Source organism: Marmota monax, unplaced genomic scaffold (genome assembly GCF_021218885.2).
Source record: "Marmota monax isolate L192 unplaced genomic scaffold, Marmota_monax_Labrador192_F-V1.1 WCK01_AAM20220418_F8-fsc00022, whole genome shotgun sequence".
In the NCBI taxonomy this organism is placed as follows: Eukaryota; Metazoa; Chordata; class Mammalia; order Rodentia; family Sciuridae; genus Marmota; species Marmota monax.
Genome location: NW_026695215.1, coordinates 21906481 through 21933715, shown reverse-complemented (window position 1 = coordinate 21933715; position 27235 = coordinate 21906481). Strand labels below are relative to the sequence as shown.

General features: G+C 48.9%; 1 protein-coding gene and 1 long non-coding RNA gene across 13 annotated transcripts in view; one reads left to right on the top strand and one right to left on the bottom strand.

Moving 5' to 3' along the window:
* LOC124084366 (uncharacterized) overlaps positions 1–15119 on the bottom strand; it is a 148158-nt gene extending 133039 nt beyond the window's left edge. The window contains exon 1 of the long non-coding RNA XR_006849099.2: positions 14980–15119. This is a non-coding gene — a long non-coding RNA (uncharacterized LOC124084366). The remainder of the gene's footprint in view (positions 1–14979) is intronic.
* Positions 1–27235, top strand: part of Tmem108 (transmembrane protein 108) — a 306456-nt gene that overhangs the window by 275710 nt on the left and 3511 nt on the right. For 6 of the 12 annotated variants that reach the window (XM_046431582.1, XM_046431583.1, XM_046431586.2 and 3 more), the window contains 3 exons: positions 6637–6732; positions 13269–14669; positions 23753–23907. In XM_046431582.1, the coding sequence (XP_046287538.1) occupies positions 6637–6732; positions 13269–14669; positions 23753–23907 (1652 nt within the window). The remainder of the gene's footprint in view (positions 1–6636; positions 6733–13268; positions 14670–23752; positions 23908–27235) is intronic. The other 6 variants (XM_046431589.1, XM_058574935.1, XM_058574936.1 and 3 more) reach the window with 1 other exon arrangement.

Here is a 27235-nt window from a genome sequence, read left to right as displayed (position 1 = left end):
GAAGAAATTAAATTATCACTATTTGCAGATGATATGATTCTATACCTGGCAGACCCAAAAGGCTCTACAAAGAAACTATTAGAGCTAATAAATGAATTCAGCAAAGTGGCAGGATTTAAAATCAACACGCATAAATCAAAGGCATTCCTGTATATCAGCGACAAATCCTCTGAAATGGAAATGAGGACAACCACTCCATTCAAAATATCTTCAAAAAAAATAAAATACTTGGGAATCAACCTAACAAAAGAGGTGAAAGACTTATACAATGAAAACTACAGAACCCTAAAGAGAGAAATAGAAGAAGATCTTAGAAGATGGAAAAATATACCCTGTTCATGGATAGGCAGAACTAACATCATCAAAATGGCGATATTACCAAAAGTTCTCTATAGGTTTAATGCAATGCCAATCAAAATCCCAATGGCATTTCTTGTAGAAATAGAGAAAGCAATCATGAAATTCATATGGAAAAATAAAAGACCCAGAATAGCAAAAACAATGCTAAGCAAGAAGTGTGAATCAGGCGGTATAGCGATACCAGACTTCAAACTATACTACAGAGCAATAGTAACAAAAACAGCATGGTACTGGTACCAAAACAGGCGTGTGGACCAATGGTACAGAATAGAGGACACAGAAACCAATCCACAAAACTACAACTATCTTATATTTGATAAAGGGGCTAAAAGCATGCAATGGAGGAAGGATAGCATCTTCAACAAATGGTGCTGGGAAAACTGGAAATCCATATGCAACAAAATGAAACTGAATCCCTTTCTCTCGCCATGCACAAAAGTGAATTCAAAATGGATCAAGGAACTTGATATCAAATCAGAGACGCGCCGTCTGATAGAAGAAAAAGTTGGCTACGATCTACAGTCGGTGGGGTCGGGCTCCAAATTCCTCAATAGGACACCCATAGCACAAAAGTTAATAACTAGAATCAACAAATGGGACTTACTCAAACTAAGAAGTTTTTTCTCAGCAAAAGAAACAATAAGAGAGGTAAATAGGGAGCCTACATCCTGGGAACAAATCTTTACTCCTCACACTTCAGATAGAGCCCTAATATCCAGAGTATACAAAGAACTCAAAAAATTAGACAATAAGAGAACAAACAACCCAATCAACAAATGGGCCAAGGACCTGAACAGACACTTCACAGAGGAGGACATACAGTCAATCAACAAGTACATGAAAAAATGCTCAACATCTCTAGCTGTCAGAGAAATGCAAATCAAAACCACCCTAAGATACCATCTCACTCCAGTAAGATTGGCAGCCATTAGGAAGTCAAACAACAACAAGTGCTGGCGAGGATGTGGGGAAAAGGGTACACTTGTACATTGCTGGTGGGACTGCAGATTGGTGCAGCCAATTTGGAAAGCAGTATGGAGATTTCTTGGAAAGCTGGGAATGGAGCCACCATTTGACCCAGCTATTCCCCTTCTTGGTCTATTCCCTAAAGACCTAAAAAGAGCATGCTACAGGGACACTGCTACATCGATGTTCATAGCAGCACAGTTCACAATAGCAAGACTGTGGAACCATCCTAGATGCCCTTCAATAGACGAATGGATAAAAAAAATGTGGCATTTATACACAATGGAGTATTACTCTGCATTAAAAAATGACAAAATCATAGAATTTACAGGGAAATGGATGGCATTAGAGCAGATTATGCTAAGTGAAGCTAGCCAATCCCTAAAAAACAAATGCCAAATGTCTTCTTTGATATAAGGAAAGTAACTAAGAACAGAGTAGGGACGAAGAACAGGAGAAGAAGATTAACATTTAACAGGGATGAGAGGTGGGAGGGAAAGGGAGAGAGAAGGTAAATTGCACGGTAATGGAAGGAGACCCTCAGGGTTATACAGTGGAGGGGGTAGAGAGAGAGGAGGGGAGGGGAGGGGAGAGGTGGGGAGGGGGGAGGGTGGATGATGGGAAAGGCAGCGGAGCACAACAGACACTAGTATGGCAATATGTAAATCAATGGATGTGTAACTGATGTGAATCTGCAATCTGTGTATGGGGTGAAGGTGGGAGTTCATAACCCACTAGAATCAAAGTGTGGAATATGATATGTCAAGAAATTTGTAATGTTTTGAACAACCCACAATAAAAAATTAAAAAAAAAAAACAAAACAAAAAAAAAAAAAAAAAAAAAAAAAAAAATAAAAAGATGAAAATCAGGGAATATCAATAGATGCAGTAAAAGTCATGGAGTCTTTACCCCTTCCTCTCCCTAGAAGGTTCCAAAGCCTTTCAGTAGGTAGATTAGCCCAGAATATAGCCACTTTGCTAAAAGCCGTATGCCAGTAGCTGGCATTAGGGCAGGAAGGAACTCGGTCCCCTCCTCATCTGTCTTTCCTGTCTTTGGGCACATGATCCCACTCCAGGTTGCTGAGAAAGTTAACCACAAACTTCCCTTCAGTTCTGTCCCCTTCTGAGTCCAGCCCATACGATGGCCTTATATTGTCCCCACTATCTGACCTCCATAGAGCATTTTTTTTAAAATTTCTTTATTTTAGAATAGTTTTAAATCTACAGAGAGAAGTTGAAAAGGCAGTACAGAGTATTCCTAGATACCTGTGATCCGTTTCCTCCGTTATTAACATCTGACATCCTCTGGTACATTTGTCACAATGAATGAACCAATCTGAATGCACTATCGTGAGCGGAAGTCCATACTTCATTCAGACTTCCCTGGTTCTTGCCTAATGGCCTTTTTCCATCCCAGAATCCCACCCAGGATGCCACGTTATGTTTAGCTGTCACGTCTCCTTAGGCTGCTCTTGGCCAGGACCGTTTCTCAGACTTCCCTCATTTCTGATGACCTTGAGAGTGTTGAGGAGTACTGGTCAGGTATTTTGTAGACTGTCCCTCAATGTGGGCTTTTTTTCCCCCTCTTCTGGGGTTTATACTGGGATATGTGCTTGAGGGGGGAAAGGCTGCAAAAGCAGAATGCCATTTTCATATCGAATTCTATCCCGTCAGCATGATTTTTGTATCATGGTGGATGGTGACCTTGATCACCTGACTAAGGTAGCTGTCAGTCAAATTCTCTTCTATAAAATATATGGAGTGCTCTCTTTAAAGTTTAATTTTGTGGTGGATCAGCAGATCAGCAGCTTTTTCACTGCGGTGACCAAAAGATCTAACAAGAACAGTCAGGGGAGAGAAAGGTTATTTGGGGTTCATGGTTTCAGAGATCTCAGTCCAGAGATGGCTCATGGCTGAAGAGTATGGCAGAGAAAAGGGGCTCAGCACATCCCACAAGGAAGCAGAGAGAGAGAGCTCTGCTCAATAAGGAGACAATGTGTACCCCAAAGGCATGCCACAGGGATCCCCCTCCTCCGGCCATACCCTATCTGCTTACAGTTATCACCAAGCTAATCCCTATCCAGGGATTAATGCACTAATGATCTATCTATCATTTCACCTCTAAACATTCTTGCATTCTCTCACACATGAGCTTTGGGGGGACACCTCATATCTAACCCTGTAACAGCAAATAATAATTGTATGCATTTATGGGGTGCGATGTGATGTTTGGATAATGCTTACATTGTGGAATGATTCAATCAGGCTAATTAACATATGCATCACCTCAAATATTTATCATTTTTCTTTAATGGTGAAAACATTCAAAATTCTATTACTTATTTGGAAACATGCCACCCATTGTTAACTATAGGCCCCGTGCTGTGCAACCGACCAGTGGGACTCATTCCCCCTAACCGAGACCTAGGGCCCCTTCACCAATGTCCCCCCTTCACCAATGTCCCCCCTTCCCTGCCTGACCTCACACCTGCCTTTGCATCATTTTTATGAGCCTCTTCCTTTCCGCTGGGGAGTGGGCAGGGCCAGCAAGATAGAGCACTTGTGTCCTTTCCCATGATGTCAGCAAGATGTTCCCTGAATACTAACACGTTCCTGTTGTATTTTATGAGAGGCCAAGCTGACCTTTACCTCCATCTCATTCCGACTCTCTTGTCTTTGGGAGGACGCCCTTGCTGTGTGACCTCACATCCCCATCAGAGCTGATTCTATTCCCTGCCTGCAGAGTAGCTCCTGAGAAGCAGCAGCCATGACCTTCAGTATGTGGGCACCATGTACTGTACCAGCCTCCAGCTTTATTCCGTCCACCTCCCCTCTGTGCCAGGAGCTTTGTGTCACTCCTCATATACACTTGTTCCTTTCTTCGTTCAGGGGAGCCTATAGCCATGTGTCAGAGACATCAGGGTGCTGTGGGAAGAGCCCAGAATCAAGATGTCTTCCTTCCCCAGAGTCTGGGCAAGAGAAAGGACAGTAAGAAAACCCAATTCAAAAATCCAGCACTGAAAGTCACCTGATGTCTCAATCCATGCTGGTCACTGAAAGGGCTTTGATTTCACTTCTCTGTGGGTGGCGTTCTGGTTCACTTCTCTGTGGCTGGCATCCAAGAGGAAATACCCCAAGAGCCAGGAAGAAACTGTTCATCTTTATGGCCTGGCCTTGCAAGTCAGGTGACATCTCTTTATCCAACGTCACATTTAGAAAGAAAGAGTAGGTTGAGCTGTACAATGATGGTCATTTTTAAGCACCGCCACTGGTAAGCGACTTGAGATTTCTTCTTTTTCAGCAAATACCTATTATAGCTCAGGTGCTGGTCTAGACATGGAAACGTGACATTGAACCTGAGACAGTCCCAGTCCTGGAAGCTTCAACAGAGTTCACATGGGTGGGCAGACAGACCAGACCGTGGTCATTTCCATTGAGTGAGATGCAAAGGTACGGGTGAGCTTAGAGGTCACAAGCACCAGAAGGGATTCCTAACAAAGTCTTTGAGGCCTGGGAACCCTTCCAAGAATAATCTAGGAAAATGTTTGTCCCAGGTTGAATCAAAAGATCAAGACTTCAGAAAGCCGAAGAGAAAAAGGCAGCATAGTTGCCTCAAGTGTGCCTGTACTTAGGAAAAGTTTATTTTAAATTGTGATGCTCAGTGATAATAGTTGTTCTCATCAATAATAACAATCTTGTTGTTGTAGTCAGCTTTTCTGCTGCTGTGACTAAAATATCTGACCAGAACAATTTTACAGGAGGAAATGTTTATTTGAGGGCTCACAGTTTCAGAGGTCTTAAGGCTGGAACCTACCAGGTGATGTCCCCAGTTAGATTCTCAGGGCTCTCCGTGAGTCAACATCGTGGCAGAGAGTGTGTTGGAAGGAAGCAGTTCACATGATGATCAGAAAGCAGAGAGAGAGGTCACCATTCACCAGTTTCAAATATATATCCCATAGGCACCCCCCAATTTCCACCTCCTCCAGCCACACCCTACCACTTCAGTTACCACTCAGTTAATCCCTATGGGGGATTAATTCACTGATTGGGTTAAGACTCTTAAAACCCAATCATTTCTCCTCTGAACGTTCTTGCATTGTCTCACACATGAGCTTTTGGGGGACCCCTCACATCCAAACCATAACAGTTATTATTATTGTTGTCTTTAGCAATAACTCTTCTGCTCATGTAGGACATTTTCCTAGATCAAAAATTTATCAGTCCATGGCCAGGCATGGTAGTGGAATGCTCAGAAATAGTCTGCAATTCCAGCTACTCAGGAGGCTGAGGCAGGAGAATCACAAGTTCAAGGCCAGCCTCTGCAACTTAGTGAGACCCTGTCTCAAATTAAAAATAAATAAAAAGAAAGTTCTTGGTAGTAGAAAACTCCTGAGTTCAATCCCAGTACCCCAAAGAAAAAATATATATATATTTCTCAGTCCCCAGCATCTCTGTGTTGAACCACAACACAAAGAAAAGACCACTGATTCCAATTTTAAATCAAATTAAAGCAAGCTTATATTGTGTACACAGAGAGAGCTGGCCAGCGACTGTCTCACCCAAAGCCGGGCTAGAGAACATCCTCCCAGCTCTCCAGGAGAAAGGTTTTATAGCACAAAGTGGGGTGTCTTGGGAACTTATAACAGGGTTCTGGCAAGCGTAATACAAAGGCAGATAGCAGGTTAATGAGCTACGTGGCTTAACATTTCAAGGTAGGGAGTAAATCGAGATTCCAACATCAGAATTTATGAGGTCCCGCTGAAGTTTTAGGGAGGGTTGTTATCTGTCAAGGAGAGCCAGACATGGGTGAGTTTGGAATTAACTTTGTGACGAGATGGCCCCCGATCTTAGGATAGAATTAAATTGGGTTCCTCATCTGGGGCAACCAGGATCAGAAAAGCCTGGTTTTAAATCCCGGGACTGCCACATGGTGGCCCTTTTGGCCTTGGACTTAGCAATGAGTTAACTTGGAGAAGATGGGGGGACTCAGGCTGCAGATGTGTCATGCTTACCTGTTTTTTGCTCCCAGGAAAAAGAGGTGTGTGTGTGTGTGTGTGTGTGTGTGTGTGAGTGAGTGAGAGAGAGAGAGAGAGAGAGAGAGAGGAGAGAGAATATGCATGCACAGGGAAATGAAAGGAAGAACGTGCGAGTATGGGCACATGTGTGTGCATGTACGTGTATTTGTTGGCACACTGTGACCTGTCAGCCACTCAAAGCTGCAGCACAGGATCGATTCATGTTGACCAGAGGCCACGGGTGTGTCTGGGGCCCACGGGCCCGTCTCACATGGTTTTCTTGCATGTGTTCTAGAGATTGTGCTCTGGGAAACAGTTCCCAGTGGAGTCATGGACCTCATCAGTCCAGCTGTTGAACCAGTGATCTCCGGACATTTCTGGAACCCACCAGGTGATGTCCCCAGTTAGCTCTAAGTACTGAGCAGAACCTTCTGCCCTTCCGCCCTGTGGTTGGAGGCATCTCCCTAGCAGGACTTGATGGGAGGGAACTTTTGAAATGTGGCCCTATAGAAAAGGCAGCAGCAAAGATTGGTTATGAAAACTCCTTGGTTCCATTTAAAAAAAAAAAAAGCACCAAGGTCACAGGTCACAGGCATGGCTTATGCCTGTTGAGAGCAGTCACTCAGCCCACCCTGAGTCAAGGCTGCATATTTATTTCTGAGTAAGGAAAACCAGGCTCCAAGATCTAGGAGTTTATACTTAATCTTAAAGATAAAAGAAATCATTGGAGTTCAGAGATCAGAGCACACGGGAATCCTGGAACCACAGGGAATGGAGAAACTCTGACTATGGAACATAGTGGACTTGGCCAGCAGTGAATTGGCCACGGTCCCTCCCAGCCCTCACCCCATGTGGCTGTGTGCCCAGGGTAAGTCATTTCACTTTCTTGGGCCTCCACCTTCTCATCGGTAGGATGATACCAAGAGAGCTAACATCCCTTCCAAATAAAAGGTGATAGGCTTGAAATTAGAAAAGGTCATTTCCTGGCAAGGTTTCATATTACTGCCCATGTAGACAACGGCTTCCCTGATGGCCAGACTTGGTGTGCTGTCGACACTCCTTCCTGTGTTATCCAAACATCACATGCAGAAGCTAAAGTCCCAAGTGTCTTAGGTCCTTTCGTGCTGCTGTAACAAAAATGTCAGAGACTGGGTAATTTATTTCCTCACAGTTTCAGAGACTAGGAACTCCAAGATGGAGGGACTGGCATCTGATAAGGGTCTGGTGCTGGGTTATCCCATGGCAGAAGAGATCAAAGGGGACCCAATTCATCTCTTTAAAAAGGACCATCTTCTGCTCTAATGAACCTTCTCCCTCCAAAACCACATGAATCCATTCATGAGGGTGGTGCCCCCATGACCCAAACACCTCCCACCGGCCCTACCTCCCCACCTTGAAGTTAACAACTCATGATCTTTGGGGGACACATTCCAACCATTGCAGCCAGCATGTTCCAATAAAAACAAAAATACCCATAAGAGGCTTAAAGCAGTCACAAAATAATTTTTTTGTTCAGGAATCTTAGGGCTGACTGAGCTCAGGGAGGCAGGTTCTCACTGGAGTGGCTTGTGTGATTGCTGTCCAGGAGCCAGGCTCATCTTGTAGACTTCTTTACTGTCATGCCTGGTGCCTGGGTGGGACTGGGACAGTGGGGGCTTCTCAGGTGTTCCTGCCATGTGCCTCAGGGTCTACTCCATGTGCCTCCATGTGGAAGAGTTTCTGAGAACTTGCAAGCATGACTTTAAAACACCATACCAAATATTCAGCATGGCTAAGCTGCTGCCATGCTTACTGAAGTTGAATGACTCAGACTCCTGTGATTCTCTGCCACAGGGGTTTCAAAAGGCAATGGCCAAACTGGGCGTGGTGGCACACACCTGTAAATCCTAGGCAGCATGAGAGGCTGAAGCAGGAGGATCACAAGTTCAAAGCCAGCCTCAGCAACAGTGAGGCACTAAAGCAACTCAGTGAGACCTTTTTTCTAAATAAAATACAAAATAGTGATGGGGGTGTGACTCAGTGGTAGAGAGCCCCTGAGTTCAATCCCTGGTACCCAAAGGAAAAAAAAAATCGCCAAAAAGATCTTGCAGTAGAAACTTAGTATAATGTGAAAGGAGGATCTATTCACAAGAAGATATTTAAAAGTGCAAGGAAATGAGATAGATTTTCTATTTTTATGAATTATCCATGGATCAAATATGGTGTGTGTCTGTGTGTAAAAGCAATTTTAAGAAAAATTTAATTTATGTATGTAATTTTTCTTCTCCCAAACAAAGGCATGCATGAGATGTCAGGATTGGGAAAGAGGAGAGAATTAAAAAGCAGGGGTTTCTAATGCTTTTATTGTCCTGATACAAGCATCCCCACCCCCCGTACATGCACAATAAAGCTAATTAATGAAATTATTTAAAAGAATATCAAATGTGTCAAACAAAGCCCTGGAATCAAGATAGAAGGAAATAGGTAAGAGAGAAGAAACCAGCAGGGGAAAATAATTACCAAAGATTGTAGATTATTACTTTTGACTGTGCAGAGCATCCTGAGGGGGCAGAGGGGTGGGACAGCAGAGCAGGCTTGGTAAGTGAAGTGGTTGATAGTGTAGACTCCGGGGCTACACTTCCCAGGTTCGAATCCCAGCTTGCCATTCCCCAGCTGTGTGACCATGAATGGGTTCCTCTACCCCTCTGGCTTCTTTCTCTCAATTGTAACAGGGAGCTAGTAATAGTACCTGCCTCATCAGGTTGCTAGAGGATTAAGTATGTCCATGCACGTCACCTTTGAGTAGTATGTGGCACATAGGAATTGCTCAGTGTATTAAACAATACTAGACATTTTTTTCTTTACCAATTGCCTTTGCCAGATGCAAATGTCATGCCCACTATGGAGTACAGGCAGCCAACCAAATAAACACACGAAGAAGGAGTCCCTTTCCTTCCCTTGGCTCCTGAGATCACATATGCAGTGGAATTCTAGGAAGAAGGAAGTCTTCCTGTGACATCTGGGCATCTGTCAATCTGTGGGCTTCCATCCCCAACACCTACCCTTATTCTGACACGTTTTAAAAATTGGTTCCACATTTTAAGCATGTCAAGCTAGATTTTCGTTTTAGTCTCTCTTAGATATTTGGAATTAGAGCCTCCAGAGTCCATTATGCAAATCAATGCAAATGATATGCAAAACAGCAGTAGCCCCAGATTGTGGGGAGGGGAGTGTGTAGGCCAGCACAAAGGGTCTTGAATGAAAATTTGCATGTGTTAGGGGAGCCCGGGTTGAAGGCCTTGCACGTTTATTGTGACAGTGTGCATCACATTCAGTTGCTAACATTTCGTGCCAAGGAGGAGAGGTGAACTCCTGTCTGATTCCCATAATGAAGGTGGCAGTGGTGGTGGAAGGGCGTGTTGGGGCAGTGATTTTATGATACAATTGAAAAGTTGCTTTGAAATCATGGCCATGGTCCCGTGGTCCTGGCGGTCTCCCCAGCCAGCTGTGTGTTCACCAATAAGTCCCCTCCGCCAGTATCTCCCAGTGTGCAATGAAGGGATTGCGTTAGGTGAACTTTAGGGCCCTTCATTGTGACGTCCAAGTGTCATCTCCAGGTAAAAGCCTATGATGGCCGTACCTGTTCGTTATATCAAGGATTCACTCTAATCTCACGCAGCGACTCACACCCGTAATCCCAGCAACTCCGAAGGCTGAAGCAGGAGGATGACAAGTTTCAGGCCAGGGTCTGCAACTTCGTGAGGCCCTAAGCAACTGAGCCAGACCCTGTCTCAAATAAAAAATTTAAAAGAACTGGGGGTGTTGCTCAGTGGTTAAGCACCCCTACGTTCAATCCCCAGTACTAAAAGAAGAAGAAGAAAAAAAAGATTAAAGAAGTGGCTGAGAGGTCATTTTACAGTCCTCCTAGAGTTCTTATAACTTCCAGGGATGCAGACAAACAGCAGCAGCAAGGGTCAAGAGACTTACAGAGTAAGTCCCAGCAAGTTCCTTGGGCTTCCTGCTGGGAGGCTCTGAGCATGTGCAGTGCTCACAGTGGGGAAGTCAGGGCAATTTCTCTCCCTGAGTATTTTGAAGACTAGGCCTTATAACCCCTCTGCCTCTGGATTGCTGAAAAAAAAAAATTCTCCTGGAGGCCAGAGTGGCTGCTCTTTCACAGCAATCCTGTCCGTGGGGCCTGTTGGTATCTTTCCCAAACCTCTGTGCCACCCTCAACTCTGCCAAAAGACCACTGTGTCCTTAGTCTCTGGGTTGTGATTGTATCAGACACATCTGGGGCTTTGCCCCAGCAATCCTCAGGAGCCTTATATTTTAACTCCAGCTGTTGCAGCCCCACCAGTTGAGTGCAGGCATTATCTGTCAGACCCTAGGCCCAAGGCTTCCCTGACTCAGCCCCATGAGGTCCTGGGAGTACAGTGGAGGCCCACTCAGCTAGTGCAGGCTAGTGCAGAGGACAGCCCCTAGGTGAGTGAGTATTCTCCAAGCAGGCAATGTGGGGTTCAGCATACCCAGCTCCTCAGACATACCCAGTGAGTTTGAGTTGCCCACCCCATCATCTCAGAGCTGCCCCGGATGGTTTTTCCCTATTTCACTCATCTCAGACCCCGACGGCTGACCTCACATCACCTCCAATATAAACTACCTGCACACAAGCTCCTGTTTCTGTCTCTCCCTTTTCAGACAAATGCTTGTATTAGTTTGTATTAGTTGGCTAGGCTGCTGTAACAAAATACCACAGACCATTATCTCTTTATGGGTTCTAGAGGCAGGAAGTCCAAAATGAAGATGGCAGGAGGGTTGGATTCCTGAGGCCTTTTTCCTACCACCTACCCACTTTCTGCTTTGACCTCACAATTTCATCCCTCTGCGGACAAAGCCCCTGGTGTCACTCTGTAGGTTCTAATCTTTTCGTCTAAGAAGAACACCAGTTGGACCAGATTAAAGTTGCCCTATTGGCCTCATTTTAACTTAACTATCTCCAAATACAGTCACATTCTGAGATACTTGAGGATTAGAACTTCCATATATAAATTCAGGGTGGGGACACAATTCAGCTCTTAACAACATTTATATTAGACCAAGTCACTCATGAGACAACCTGGGGGCTTTTAAGGGAATATTCTATGAAACATTGGCGATTGCCCATCAGCCTCAAGACTGTTCCTTTGGTGCTAAGGTGCAAGGTGTGTGGGGCGGGGTGAAGGGGAGCTGAAATAACCCAGAGCCAACAAGCATAGCAACACATTGTTTCTTTTGTGGATGCAATTTCAGATCCTCTTCCTCTTCCTGCATTAATGGGGGCAGTTGACCAGGAAAAGCATACATTTAGCATACTGGTTTCACATACTTCTGATATGATCTCTTCGAGCCTCAGTTTCCCACTGTGCAAAGTGGTTGTGAGGATTAAATCAAGCACGGTTTTTAGGACTGACTGAAATAAGCCAGGTGCTCTCTTGATGTATGATTGAAGTCATGAATGAATGCCTAAAAGAATAGGCTGCTTAGGGCCGACCATTGGTCCTAGGGATGATGGGCACGGTAACCTTCACTCAACCCCAAGTTCCTTAACCCTTCACCTCTCACTTAGAAGTTCAGGTGAGAGGCACAGGGGTCTACACGCGTACCTAAGGTGATCACAGGGCTTTGGGTCCCTGCCCCTGTCAGCAGCTGCTGGCCCTCCCAGCCAGTGTGTGAATCCCAGTTGGGGCCCCTGCTTTGACCCTATGTCCTGCTGGAATCTGGACAAGAACTCTGACAAAGTTAGTCCTGGGGCCAAAGTCTAGAATGGCAAAGAAGTATGTTCATATGAACAAAGGGGAGTGGGCAGGTCAGAATCAGGACCTAGGAAATGTCTGCCGCTCCTCAGCAGGAGAGACCAGCTCTTCCTAACCACAGGTGGGCCCAGTCCGCCTGGCAGTCTGTGATCTGAAGGATCCGACGGTGTATATGAGATATTATTTTTAAAGACTGACTCATGCTGCTAAGATTAATAAGACCATGCATATTTAGAAATGTTTTTAAACGTATAGGTTTTTATCCTTTGCATCTTTTCAATGAACTAAAAGTACACACATTGACTGTCATGCAATTTTTTTTTTAATGTTCAAAAGGGCTCCTCCTACTCAAAAAGACTGGGTACCACCCAGGAGATGTTTCAGAGTTCAGCCACTTAGGTGCCATCGGAAGAGCTGTTACTAATAACAAAAACTCCAATGCCAGCTGGCTTGTATAGAGTGCGTTTTCTATCCCAAACTCTGTACCAAGTGCTTTATGGGTGTCTGATCTGGATGCACTTTCCCTGGACCAGTGTCCCCTTCCTTCTGTCCCTCCTCTTTGACACTGAGACACCTCTGCCTTCTTTTAGGATTGTTTGTGGATTTATGCAAGCTCCTCCAGGGCCAGGTGCTGCCCTGCTCCATTTGGGGTCCTCAGGGTCAAGGAGAGGGTAGCCCCTCTTTAATTGTTTGGTGATGAGGCTCAATATTTGTACCTTTGTCCAGTTCAGAGAAGGGAAGAGGAGCTGGTTCGCTCTGCCCAGCCAGCCTTCCTCATGCAGTTCTGAGTGGTTCATGTGGCCAAGCTGGCCTTGCTCACTCTTAAATTGTAAAAGACAAGGTACCATGGAAGCCACAGCCTCTGAAGCTCCTGCTGTGCCTTAGGCGAAGGCTGATGGCCTAAGACATTTGAGAAAGGACGGTTCAGTCAGTTCCACTGGCTCTGGGTCTCCTGATGCTGGCATCTCTTCCTAGCCGTGTCCAGCTGCACATATGGTTCTGTGTCCCACTGAGTGTCGTGCATCAGTGTGAGTCTCAAAAATGCTCCTGACGCATCCCCTGCAATCCCAGAACTTTCTAAGGTCATGAGTAAAGAGGGCGCCTCTATAGATGGCTCCTTGGGGATCTCACCTCTCCTCTCTGTCTCCCTCTCCAGGCTTCCTCCTGACCTTGGCACTGACCGAAGCACTGGTACTTGCTGTCCAGGAACCATCTCCCAGGGAATCTCTCCAGGTCCTCCCCTCACGCAGTCCCCCAGGCACCATGGTGACAGCATCCCACAGCCCTACTAGACCCTCCTCCACGGCGCTGAACCCCCATCCCGATGGACCCTCCTCACAGGCCGCAGCTACCACGGCAACGACAGCCCATCCAGATGGGCACCCTCCTACAAACACTGTTCCCACCGTCATGGTGACAGCAACCACCCCCCATCCTGAAAGGCCCCTGCTCACAGGTTCCCCTCCAGTTCCTATGGCAACCACACCCTCGCATTCAGAGGGCCGCCCCCCTGGGGAGGCCGCCCCCACCATCCTGCTGACAAAGCCAACAGGAGTCACCAGCCGGCCCACCGCAGCGGTCCCCCGGGCTACCACCCGCCGGCCCCCCAGACCCCCCGGCTCTTCCCGAAAGGGGGCTGGGGGTTCATCGCGCCCTGTCCCACCTGCCCCCGGCGGCTACTCTGGGAGGAAAGAAGGCCACCGAGGACGCAATCAGAGCTCCACGCACCTGGGGCCCAAGCGACCCCTGGGGAAGATATTTCAGATCTACAAGGGCAACTTCACAGGGTCTGTGGACCCCGAACCCTTTGCCCTTTCCCCCAGGACCCCACCCTGGGGGAACTCCTCTTCGCCACAGCCCCAGACAGTGGCTGTGACCACAGCATCCGGAAGTACCTCGTGGGCACCCCCCACTACCCCTGCGGTGCCTGCAGAGGACAAGCCAGGCCTTAGCAGAGCAGACCAGGGGGGTGTCCCCACCTTCACCAGCCCAGGAGGGGAGCCGGTCGCCACAGCCGCCTCAGGTGCCCCTGCCCGTCCACAACCTGCCCCAGTGCCTTCTCAACGCCCCCGTGGTGACGTGCAAGACAGCCCCAGCCACAGTGACTCTTGGCTTACTGTCACCCCTGGCACCAATAGACCTCTGTCTGGCAGCTCTGGGGTCTTCACAGCTGCCCCGGGGTCCACCCAGGCTGCCTTTGATGCCAGTGGCTCAGCCCCTTCCCAGGGGATTCCTCAGGGAGCATCCACAACCCCAAAGGTCCCAGCCCGTCCCCCGGGGGCCTCAGAAAACACTGTTTCTCCAGCCGAGGAGGAGGCTGCGGCCTCCCCCACCGTGACCGACAGGGTGCCCAGTCCTCTCTCCACAGTGGTGTCCACAGCCACAGGAAACTTCCTCAACCGCCTGGTCCCCGCCGGGACCTGGAAGCCCGGAACAGCAGGGAACATCTCCCACGTGGCTGAAGGAGACAAGCCCCAGCACAGAACCACCATCTGCCTGAGCAAGATGGACATCGTCTGGGTGATCCTGGCCATCAGCGTACCCATCTCCTCCTGCTGTAAGTACCTCGCTTCTCCCCACTCCCCTCCCTCCTCCCTCTCCGCCCACCATGCCAACAGTACTCACCCTTCGCCCTAGAGTTCTCCCACCCCCACCAAGTGGGCTGCAAGGCTCCCGGAGTCCCAGGAAACCAGGGAGCAGGTGAAGAATCACGGCTTCTCCCTGTCCCTGGTTCTGGGCCCCGCCAGGCCATGGCTCAAATGTCCACAGGTCATAAAGCCACAGTTCCCAAGAGCTGGGGAGGACCTTACAGACAATCTAATCCAACCATGTATTTTTCAGGAAAAAAAAGACAAAAAGAAACTTACCCAGGTTCCAAGAGTCAAAGGCAGGGCTGGGACGGGACCTCAGAGCACCTTCCAGCGAGTGCTCCTGCCATCACACTGACCTCCCTCCAGGGCAGCCTGCCAGACCCTGCAGTAACGTGGCATGAAGTCAGTGGGTGAAAGCTGAGCCTTCCAAAGAAACAGCCTCCAACCAGCCAAGTCCTCACTGACCTCTCCTCCCCCGCGTTCCTTCTTGTCTTTTCATTCCTTTCCTCCTCACTCCCTTCTCTGGAGAGACAAGAGGAGGTAATGCTCCCATGCAGTGGGGAGTTCCATTGGCCTTGGCAAAAAAAAAAAAAAAAACCACATGGCTCTTGCAGCAAAAGGAAGGCTTGAGAGTTATGTGGTTATGTGCATTTTAGCTCCTCTCCACCTGCACGCCACCCCCCAGCCCGCTTTATTTGTTCTTGGGTGGTATGAGCTGGGTGCAGGGTGGACCTCATCCTTCCATTTTGCTCTCGTGAGGTCCACCAGCATCTCCTTACTGCTGCCTGTCCCCGTGTGAGGAGTGAGGAGTCGGGGGACATTTTCCCTGATGTCTCCATAAAGAGTGGAGGGCTTCCTTCGTCTTCTCCGGGTGGTTGATCTTCTATTCTCAGTTTCTCTGGTAACGTTGCAAGAGTCTTCACTGGCCTCAGCCCCATCCCACCCCACCTGGTTGCCATCCAGCCACCCCCCGGACCCTTCTAGGGATGAGAGCTCCCACCATACTCCTCACTCCCTGGACAGCCTCTTCTTCTTGGACCCTTCAGGATTTCTCCCGCTCTCCTGGGGGCCTGAAGTTGGCCCCCCTTATAATTTTTACCCCATGACCCCAAGCTGTGCCTTCTGAAACCACACAAATCAGTCCATCTAACCATCCAGGAGCAATGGAATGGCTCTCAAGGGCAGCGTTCTTTGTCCAATCTGCTCATCCTTGACCTTCGAGTCTCCTTCATAGGGCTGCCTTGGCCCCGGTCCTGTCCCCCATCTGTCCCCTCTGTATGGCCACCACTTTATTCCTGTTTACCTAGAAAGGAACACAGTTTTTCACACATGCCCAGCCATGACGGAGGAAGCTAACGGTGGACGCTTTGGCCACAGTCAACCTGCGCTGGCCTCAGCCCTGTTGGTTGTACTGACTTGAGGTCATGCCACGGGCTCACCTTGATCTCAACAGGCTTCCCACAGGGCAGGGGCCTCCTCCAGTGCAGGCTGTGAACCCAGGACCCCCGGCTTCTCTCATGCCATGGATTAGTGCAAGCGGTCCGTGCCTTTAACATGAGCTGTGATTTCCGCTTGGCATTAGACTCCCCCCCAGATATTTTCTAATCTGGAATCTAGATTCTTCCCAGGCGCCACTTCCGCCTGCTCATTAAGCCACACAAACTTTCCGTGTTTGCAGGCAGCCTGCTGCTGCTCTAGGACCCTAATCAGGAAAAGTGAAAATATTTGCAAGTTGCATATTTCATTCTTAATAAAAGCAGCTGTATCGTCTCTCATGGAAACACATAATTTATAAACTGCGATTGCCTACTTCTAAAATGGAAGAATGATAATGAGACAATGTAGCACTCTTGGCCAATTTTTTTTTTTTTTTGTACCAGGGATTGTACCTAGTGGCACTTTAGCACTGAGCCACATCCCCAGCCCTTTTCTATATAGATACATTTTTTTAAAAAACAGGGTCTCACTGAGTTGCTTAGGGCCTTGCTAAGTTGCTGAGGCTGGCTTTGAATTCATGAACCTCCGGCCCCAATAAAATTATTAATGGTCGTGTTTGAGAAGGAACCACACAAGAGACAGCTTTTTACTTTTCCACCCTTTACATGTGTCTTGATGGATACTCTAGTTTACAAAGTGAGTTCCCCATATGTTTTCTTAATCATTCCTTCTTTAAAACAAACGAGTCAGAGAAAATAAAACAAAAACGGAAACGAGGTACCAGGGTGGACTGTGGTCATCATCCACCCTTTACAGATGGGAATTAAGTTGCTAGGTAAAGTAATTTGCCCAGAGTCCCCATCTTGCAGTCAGTCAGCCTGGAGGTGGTGTGTAAAATCCATTTGTCTGATTCGGTGCAGTGTTTTGCAAGTGCCCACTGTATGCCAGGCACTGTGCCAAGCACTCGGGAACCACAGATGTGCAACTCTCCCCAACTCTCAGCACCCAGTAACCCCCTGGCTGTCCTTTGCCTGAGCTAGAAAGGGCAGGGTAGACCCAAAGCCCCCGCAGACCACACCCACCTGGGTTTTGCTGTTCTAAAATGACTCCTACTTCTCCCCCTGTGCTTCTGGGAGGTGTGAGTTCGAAATTAGATCAGATCCTGCTGCAAAGCTGAAAATCCCAGAGGCTGCCCACACCATGGATCCAGATGTCAGTAGAGACAGGAGCAAGGACACAGCTCAGGACTGTACCTGGAGGACACTCCTGATGTTCTGAAAGGAGACTTCAGGTGCTGGGGGTAGAACATCTTATTTTCTAAAGTGAATTATGAATGCTGTTCAAAGGAGACTCTGGTAGCCCCTTGGGAATGACAGAGCCCATCTCCATACTGAAGGCCCCTCACTTCTGCCTGACCCTGGCTGCCTTCGTATCAGCTCTGTGTCCTTGTTCATGGTCCCGACTCCTATGGGACCATCGTTAACTCTGTGAAGGCCCCTGTGAGAGGGAAACTAAGATCAAAAAAAAAAAAAAAATTATGAGCCTCTAAACCCCAGGCTGTCTCTGGAAATGTCCTCATCTGTTTGGATGATGTTCCCACCGGGTATTCCAGGCCATGTAGGCTAGGTTCAAGTGTAGACTTCCTCCCTCTGGCCATTCAGACCAGCATCAGCTCTGGCCCTGATTTCTGCATCCAGGGCTGCTGGTCAGGGGATGCATGATTTCTCTGCTTCTGGTAGAAGCAGCAGGGAGGGTTAGCAAAACCTCCCCTGCTTGTCCCAAGAAGGGCACCCACAGTTCACCTGCCCTTCCAGATCACTTGCCCCACCCAGTGACTGGAAGAGTATATTTGTGCCAGGGCTGGGGAAAAAAAAAAAAAAAAGCTTTTTTTTTTTCTGAGTCCTGCCAGACACTCGCAGCCAACAGGGTTTCAGAAGTGCTAAGAATTGAAATTGATTGGATCCAAGCCACAGCCAGCCACAGCAGGGGAGCCATGTGGCTCCTGAGCTGGTCTCTGCTGCCACCATCAGGATGCATGGTACCTACAGACTCCTGTTAGAAGCCTCTGGCCTGGCATGAATTGTGGTCCTCACCCACCAGTCAGTGGTCTGGGTTTTCACAGGAACGCCAGTCCGGAGGCCCTACCAGGCTCTCTTGCCTGTGTACCTGTGTCACATCCATCCTCCAGAATATTTTCTCCCTGCCCCGCCATGAGCAATGGAGGATGGGATCAGACAGGGAGGCCCCTGGCAGGTGCTGCTCATCTGCCAAGCTGAGCCTGGCAGACAGAGTTGAGCCTCCCAGCAACCCTGGATACCTGAGAGTTCATGTGCACCTTGCACCAGGGCAGTCTGACTTCCCTCCAGACTCTGGAGCATTAGGCAGCATCCTGAGTTAACCTATCATTGCACCTAATGATGGGTAGCCATGTTGGTTGTTCATGCAGACCTGCTCTGAGAATATAGGTCCCTGTGTCACTCATAGGCCTTTAGTCATTTTGTAATTCTATAAGACATCTGGGTCAGAATGACTCCTAGCAATGAAAAGAATAGAAGATGTTGGAACAGAAGGAAGGGTGGATGGGAAGCCTTTCTCCTTAGAGTTTATGGACCAATGGAAGAAGGGGGAAGGGAGAAAGCCAAGGGCAAGGTAGGGTTGTCCAGGGAATGTCACCCTGCCACAGCAGTGTCATGCGCTCCTTCTGATAGCTCTTATCAGTGCTTCCCAGCTAGCGCCCCCGCATATTCCCAACTGCCAGGCTGGGGAGCCAGACACTAAGCCCCACAACCTGGCTTCCCCAAGCCTCTGACCTCATTCCATACCCTAAGGACTCCCTGCAGGCTCCTCACTCAATCCCCAAAGGACGGAAATGACAGTCCACAGTCCTGCTCGGTCTTCACAGTGACACTACTGAATTATTCCTTCTACTCGCTGGTCTGTTTTCTCATCTGTAAATTGAGGGGCCCAGTCTGAAATATATCACAACTTTCTGTTCTCTCCAACTTCCCTAATTTGTACCCTGCATGGCTAACCCTGCTGCGCTAGAAAGATCTGGCTCATGGAATCAAACAGGCTTGCATGTCAGCCCAGCTCTTGCCACTCACCGGCTGTGGGACACAGACACTTCCATGTCTGCAACACCCACCTTGAAGACTTGTAAAACAGCAGAGATGATACGTGCAAGGACTTAGGTGAGGGTCCGCCACAGAGAGGGTGCTCACAAATGGCAGCGATTGAGTCACATTTGTTATCCATCTCTTTGCTATTAGGATTTACAGTGTGTGCCCAAACCGGCCAGGCAGAGAGCCATTCAGCAGGTGTTTAGAAAGGTTGGCTCCCTGGGGACTTGTGGGGCTTCATTTCCATCTCTTAGCCCATGGCAGATCCTTTCATCTGAAAGCATTTCCCCTCCCAGAAATTTGAACATAATATCTAGGGCTATGCCTTAAAATCCGTGACCTCCTCTTCTCCTGTCACATCTGACAAGCCGTGGATGGTTCCCCGTTGACATTCATGGGAAGCCAAGAGAGTCTGCTTAAATGTCAGCCCTGTTTGAAAACTCAAGGAATCAGGGGCCTCATTCATGTCTGCTGGCCTTGATGGCCATTGCCTCTGGTGACACAGAAAATTGAAGATGTTCAGCTAAGTGGGGGAGGAAGTGGCTGGCACCCTGTGTTTGGATGCACCTGTGAAGTTGGCGTAGCACTCTCCTTACCCAGTGCAGGTGTCCCCCAGTGTTCAGGATGACATAGGATGGCAGGCATCAACTTGAAGGTCACCGAGACCTGTGTTCAAATTGCTTTAATTAACTGGGTGATCATGATCCATATCGTTAATTCCCATGACCTTTAATTACCTCTTCCATAAATGGGATGAGCACCAATACCTTTCCAAAGTGGTTCGTGTGAGGGCTTAAATTGGCATGTAAAGTGCTCAGGTACTGGGAAAACATTACACACTCCACAATCTAAGTTGTTGTACTTATCTCTTAGGTGAAATTTCAGATCACTGAAATAACGAAAGTTCTAAGCCCCTAGTGGAGCTTGGGCCTCAAGCACCCCAATAGGCATGCAGCCCAGCTTTTCTTTCTAGATCTTTCTTGTGCAGGCTGCTGGGAGAACAAGAAAAGAGCTCTTGTTAATGAAGCAGCCATAGTGTGTCAGGCATTGTGCTTACAACCCCATGAAGTCCATATTGGTCAGAGAGATGCAGTGGCCTACCAGGTGTAATATGTGGCAGAGCTGTGACTTGAACCCAGGCCTCTCTGCCACCAAGCCTGCTCTCTCTGTAGTGAGGCTGGCTTCCATTAAAAAGATGAAATGGAGAGAAGCCCTGAAACTCCCTGAGAGAAACATAACCAGCCAGGCACCCTAACACCATGTGATGGGGAGAAGCATGGAAGAGAGCACCCTGTCCCAGTCCGCGGTTATCCTGCAAGGCATCAGCCCTCCCTGCAGGGTAGGATCCCTGCACCTGGCTTTCTTCAGATCCAGGGGCAACGTGGGCTGTTAGACACAGCACTGGACGAGGGGCCAGAAGACCAGGATTCTGCCCACTGCCAGCCCAGGTTGGCAGCACAGCCGTGGGCAAGCTCACCTCTTGGGGTTTCCATTCCCCCACTTTGTAGAGTAAGAATGTAGGATGGAAGAAGGGACAGGTTTAGTTACCCACCTACTGTGTCCAGGAACAATGCCAAGTGCGTGGTTGCATCTAATCTTCCCAGAGGAGGCTGAGGCTGAGGAGGACTAAGTAATTTACTCAGGTTATGCGAGTGATCAACTATCATCTAGATTCTAAATCTACAGCCCTCCTGCCATATTGACTAGGGGACAGCTAAGACCACATGGGAGGCGCAGATACCCTTCTCCCTTAAAGGGCTGCATAGACTATACAAATCTAGCTCATGGGCACCTTTCCTCCCCTGCCAGCCTGTGTTTGGAGTCTGTGTGACATGATGGGAGGTGCCCTACAGTTGAAGAGTGGCTCTGTTTGTCCCAATAGAGGAAACCTTCCTGACAACCCTCCACCAGAACAGAGCAGGAGCTGAAAGAGTGGCACTTTGCCCACATCCCTCTCTTCACGGCTTCTGTTTCACCAGTTTGAATTCCCCCACTATTTCACCATCCCAGGTCCAGGAGCTGGCTGAAAGGTAGTAGCGATGAGGAATAAACACATCAGAAAATAAGAAAGGGGACTTGAAGTCCTGTCCCAACCCAGCCACTCACAGACCTGTGGCCGGTGGCAAGTCAGCTGGGCTTCAGGCTGTGGTGTTTCACCTGCAGAATGAGAAGGTGGCCTGAAGGAGCAGGTTGCCAGGCGGATCCTTTCTGCACCCTGTTTTCTCCTTTAACTATTTAAAAGAAAGGACTTTTGAGGCAAAGGAGGGCAAGAAGGAGATCCACAAAATTCTGAACAATTAGATGCCAGCTAATCTCTAGAATCCCTTTAGCCCATTCAGGAATCTCCCTTATGTTTTAGAGCCTTTTTAAAAGGAGGCAGTGGAGGGATGAGAAGCAATTTTAAAAAGACAGTTCCTAGCAGATTCAAGGAAAGGGAAACTCACCCTATCTCTTGACCTTGTTCAGAGGCCTTTCAGGTTGAGATGCCAGCAAGGCTGGCAGCTGGAAAGAAAACTACAGAATACCCAGTCACCCCCCTGGGGCTCTGGGTCTGGCTCTGAGGTCTCATTCTGCATGGATGCCAGCTTTTGCAGCTGCCTGGTGCACTGACGTGACCCACAGAATGCTGGCCAGACTCTCCGGCTGCTGTGGATGGAACCGGTGCTCTGCTGCCCCCTGGTGCTGGCCTCTGGGCAGCGCAACTTGCCCTGTTGTCCCGCACAGAAGTGATTGGCACCACCAGGGGTTGGGTGCATGCAGCCCTGGCCACCCCTGGCGCCACATCCGGAGATTCTAGTGGTAGAGAACCTGGGGTAGGATGCACTCAGCCCTCACTTACTGGCTTCTCCCCATGAGGACTTTTATCACCCTATTGCATTGCCATCCTACTGTGTGAATCAGGATAGGCCACCCCACTCAGTGACCTCAGAAGCCTTCCCTGCCAGCATGCCCAAGCCACTCTGTCCATACCTAGTTCATCCACAAAATCCAGACATGTGCCTTCCTCCTGGGAGTCCTAGCAATTAAGCAGAGAGAGCCATACGTCATGGTGGGTGCATGCAGTCAGGCCACTGAGCCCTGATCAGGCCACCTGCACAAGTTGAGCCTCTGTACCTGCCCAGAGCAGAACCATGGATGTTTAAGGGCATGGGCTTTGGAGTCCAGGTGTGTGGGTTTGCTCTTGAGCATATCACTTTTCCTCTCCAAGTCTGTTTTCCTATCTATAAAATCAGTAAGCCTGGTAGTACTGACCTCAAGCATTAAATGGAGAATTAGATGAAAAAGAAAATTGGGGGCAGGCAGTACAGAGAATGGAACCCAGCACTTTATTACTATGGCACATCCCCAGCTCTTTTCATATTTTATTTTCAGACAGAGTCTCAGATTGGTTAGGCTGGCCTCGAACTTGCAACCTCCTGCCTCAGCCTCCCAAGTCTCTGAGATTACAGGTGTGTGCCACCACACCCAGCAATGAAGTCATATTTCTAATGTGCCTGGAACATAATTCTTGCATAGATTTTAGCAGGTTTTTTGGTCGCTGATTTTTCTCATGATAGTGCCAGAAAAGCTGTTCTATCAGGGATTTCACTGTGAGCCTCTGCCCTCCAGATCCTCTATAGAAGTCAAGGGCTTATTTTGTAAAGTTCACTGAGCCCTGCTCCCCTTTCTGCCATACTTCCGCTCCAGCTGAGAATGCTCCCATCAGTCCACAGGTGCAACTCAGGATGCATCCACTCTTATTTGCAGCCAAGCTCTGGGGAGCCTTCCCACCAGATGAGCAAGAGAAAGACCTTTCTTGGCTAACTAAAACTATAGACCTGCGGTAACAATAGATATCATCAAGCTCCATGCAAGTCCCGGGACCCTCAGCCCCTTGGGGCAGCCTCTAAACACTGCTCTGACCTCACCTCCTTCTCCACACACACTCCACTCCACAGCTGCTCTTCCTGTTCTCCTGCACAATTACCTTGTCCCCACCTCAGCCCCTATGCACATGCTGTTCACCCTCCTAGAACATACTGACCCATCCATCCCACAATAGAACTGGCTCCCTGCTCTAAGGTTACCACCTCAGTGTAGCCCATCATGGTGATTCTAAATCAGCCTCTCCCCCAACTCCCCTCATCGTCTCTCCCACTTTACCCTGTTATCTTCATTGAATGGTTATCACCTCTGAATTTGCCTTATTTATTCATTTTGTTTATGATTCTTGTCTAACCACTCTGCATCCCTCCATTCTTGTGTTGCAATGGAAACTCAGGAAAGTTGGGGGTCCTTTTCTTCTACCTCTACCTCCCCAATAATTTTAACAGTTTCTGGCACAAGGTAGGCACTCGATATACGTAGATACCGGTTGGAAGGACAAAGGAAGAGAGGAAGGAAGGATGTCTGGCCTTCGGAAGCCCTGCCTAGAGACAGGCATTCATCCCCAGGACCACTGCCTCTGTCCTTGTCCTTGTCACCTCCCTCTCTGACTTGCACTGTCTCCACAGCCGTCTTGCTGACTGTGTGCTGCATGAGGAGGAAGAAGAAGACAGCCAACCCCGAGAACAACCTGAGCTACTGGAACAACGCCATCACCATGGACTACTTTAACAGGCACGCCGTGGAGCTGCCCAGGGAGATTCAGTCCCTGGAGACCTCCGAGGTAAGGAGCCCCACACCTCGAGGTCCCCCAGGAGTGCAGGGAACAGCACGGCCCCTCAGAGAGCCACAGAGCCCCCGCCCATCCCAGTGCTCTATGCTCAGGCAGCAGCCACCATGCCCACCCCTGCCCTGCTGAACCAGGATCTGCATTTTAACAAGAATTCCCAGGTGCCTTCTGCACATTGGAGGAGCAGTGTTCTTAGTACTCCTGGTTTCCGGGAATAATAACAAATACTGATTGAGAACCTATTTGGTGGCAGGCACTTTCAGGGCACCATGGAGATGACAGCTTCTTCTCAGGGGCTCAAAGTCTGAGATGTGGCTGGGAGATGAACCCCAGCATCCCCTCAGAAACAGACTAGGGGACACAAGGACCGGTTACAAAGAGCTACAAGGAAGGGAAGCCTGCCCAGGGAGGTGCTGGGAAGGACATCTGGATTTCAAGCAGGCATCGTGGAAAAGAAGAAGCCTAAGTCCGGGAAGGGATCTGGTGGGGGTATAGTACATCAGGCCAAGGAGAAGGCACTGGAGAGGGAGAAGTCACTGGGAGTGCTGGCCTGTGGCTACTGGATGGCTGGCCAGTGAGAAGCCCTGGCCTTGACTCTATAATCGGAGTCCACACTCTTTTTATTCCCCATGGAGCAGGGGGAACAGCAGGGGGGAGCAAGAAAGAGGGATGAAGGGACCAGATGAGGCACGATCCTGGATGGGGTATCACGGATTGTGGACCTTACTTTGGGGCATCAAAGGGTCATTGGAGGTCTCCAGGGCTGGTTGAGCCAGGGTTAGGAGAATTATGCTGTTGCCTGGTGAAGGCACTCCATGTGTGGTCAGAGAATGAATTAGGAAGGAAAAGAAGGGTGGTTTGGTAGATGGATGAATGGATGGGAAAACAGACAGAAAAACCAAGCAGAAACAATAGGTCAACTAGGGTGCGGTGGAGACAGGCCAAGAGAAAGATGGCGGACTTCTGAACTGGCAGGCCGGTGAGAAGAGCTGTTTGGGAGGCACACTCCCCACTTCCCCTGCTGACCATTCCAAATGTCACTGTGGCCACAGAGCTCCATGCTCAAGACCCTTCTGCTGCTTCCCATTGCCCTTTAGCTAAAGTTCAAAGTCTTTTACAAGGTAGACCTGCCTCCTGCCGACATTCTGGTGTTGCTCTCCCCCTCACCTGCTAAGCTCCAGCCACACAGGATCCCTCATGGTACCAAGTGACATGGCACGCTCTCTAGACCTGTGCATGGGCTATTCCCTCTCCTGCAGTGCCTCCTGTCTCTCCCCTTGTTCACCTCAGTGACCTCTGCCATCATTCAGGGCCCCATCTGCATATGGCCTTCCCTGACCTGCCAGGCTGACTTTGGCCTTCTACCCTAGGGTCTCGGCTCACTGTGCTTGTCCATTTGAGCATTCACTGGAGTTGCGATCACGTGGCTCCTGGTCTGATCCTGCTTACCCTGGAACAGCCAATGTCTTCCACACTGCTAACCCCAGTGGTCAGTTCTAAGCACCCTTCTTACCAGATCTACCAGCCGCGTTGCCAGTCAACCTACCATCCCCTCCTTATTTATTTGTTTATTTATTTGGTACCGGGGATTGGACCCAGTTGCACTTAAACCACTGAGCCACATCCCCAACCCTATTTTGTATGTTATTTAGAGACAGGGTCTCATTGAGTTGCTTAGGGGCTTGCTAAGTTGCTGAGGCTGGCTTTGAACTCACGATCCTCCTGCCTCAGCCTCCTGAACTACTGGGATTACAGGTGTGCACCGCCACTGCATGTCCCTCTCCAGCTCTCCCCTACTCCTGGCAGCTCCTTCCCAGTTTGTCACTGAGTCCCTGTCTTTCCCTGGCCTTTGGTCACTGGAGCCCAGGCTCAGTCCTGCCTTGGCTCCTCTTTTTCTACTTAGTTCCACAATTGAAAAGCCATGGCTATTGCCACACCATTGACTCCAAATTTCTGTCTTGCCTTGACATCTCTCCTGAACGCCAGACCCAACTGCCCGGCCACCTGCCACACACACACACACACACACACGTCTAATAATTGTCTCAGACTCCACCTGCCCACGTCTGAATTCTTGATTCCTCTCTCCCAACCCCAAACTCAAAACTCTCATGGTTTCTTTGTTACATAGATGCCACAGCAGAGGGTTTTGCCTCTGGCACCCCAGTCTGGGAAGCCCTGCTGACCTTGAACTTGCCATCCTCCTGCCTCAGCCTCCCAAGCAGCTGGGTTTGCACTGGTCTTTTTGCTCTTCCCCCTACACAGGAAGCCCTCTGCCCTGGCACCTCTGTGGAATGCTTTTCTCCTGCATGTCTCCATCTCTTGCTTCCTTCTGGTCTCTGTTCAAAGGTCATCTCCTGGGGGAGTCTTGCCCTCACTATTCTGAACTGATAAGAGCCCCCTAATGTCACATCCTTATCCCTCTTTTGACCTGGTTTTGGTCCATTCCCTGCTGTAATATAAACTGCCTGAGGGCAGGGGCCTTGTTCCTTGGGTTCACTGCTCCATTCCCAGCACCTAGGACAGTGCCTGACCCAAGGCAGCCCTCTGGTAAACCACATGAAATGAAGGAACCATGAATTCTATTCACTGCCGTTTACCCTAACACATAGTAGTCGCTTAATAAAAAATAATCATAAATTAAACAAAGGACAAACAGAAGGCCCGCTTCATGGGAGAATAAACTTTGAATGGAGACAGAGCACATTTTATATTAGAGTAGGTGAAAACAATTCTAACTTGGCAAAAAAATTCCCTAACTGGCCCCATTTTGAGTATGGCCTGTGAGCCTCTGAACTCCCAATTTCACATATGCTTTTTGCATATCTGTAAATGAAAACCAAAGCCGAAGGACAGTGCTCCAGAGCTCACCGCAGTAAAGTCCCCGCTTGCAGAGCTCCACGGTCAGGCATTATTCCAGCCTGGAGCACCAGGGCCACCGTCCAACTCAAGCCAAAGGCTCTGGTGGAAAGGGCTGTCCCAGCTGCTTGTGGTCTCCAGATCAGGAGGGTGCCACTGAAGCCCCAGCTAAAAGCTCGGCTTGGCTTCAGAGCAGACTTTAGTGCTGTTCGCCTCCCGGCACTCTACTCACCTTCTTCTGCTTTATTTAGAGAAATATGGCCATTTGTTCCAATTATCTGAGCTCACGCTGTCTGAGGGCAGAGGAGGGCAGCCCGGAGCCTGGACAGAGACAGCTGGGGACTTGCGTGGGCTGCAGACCATGCCAGATGTCCTGAAGCAAATTCCACCATGCTGCACACCCTCAGATCACCCACCCCCTGCCTTTTAGCCACCAGCCTTAGAACCACCAAATGCTTTGCCT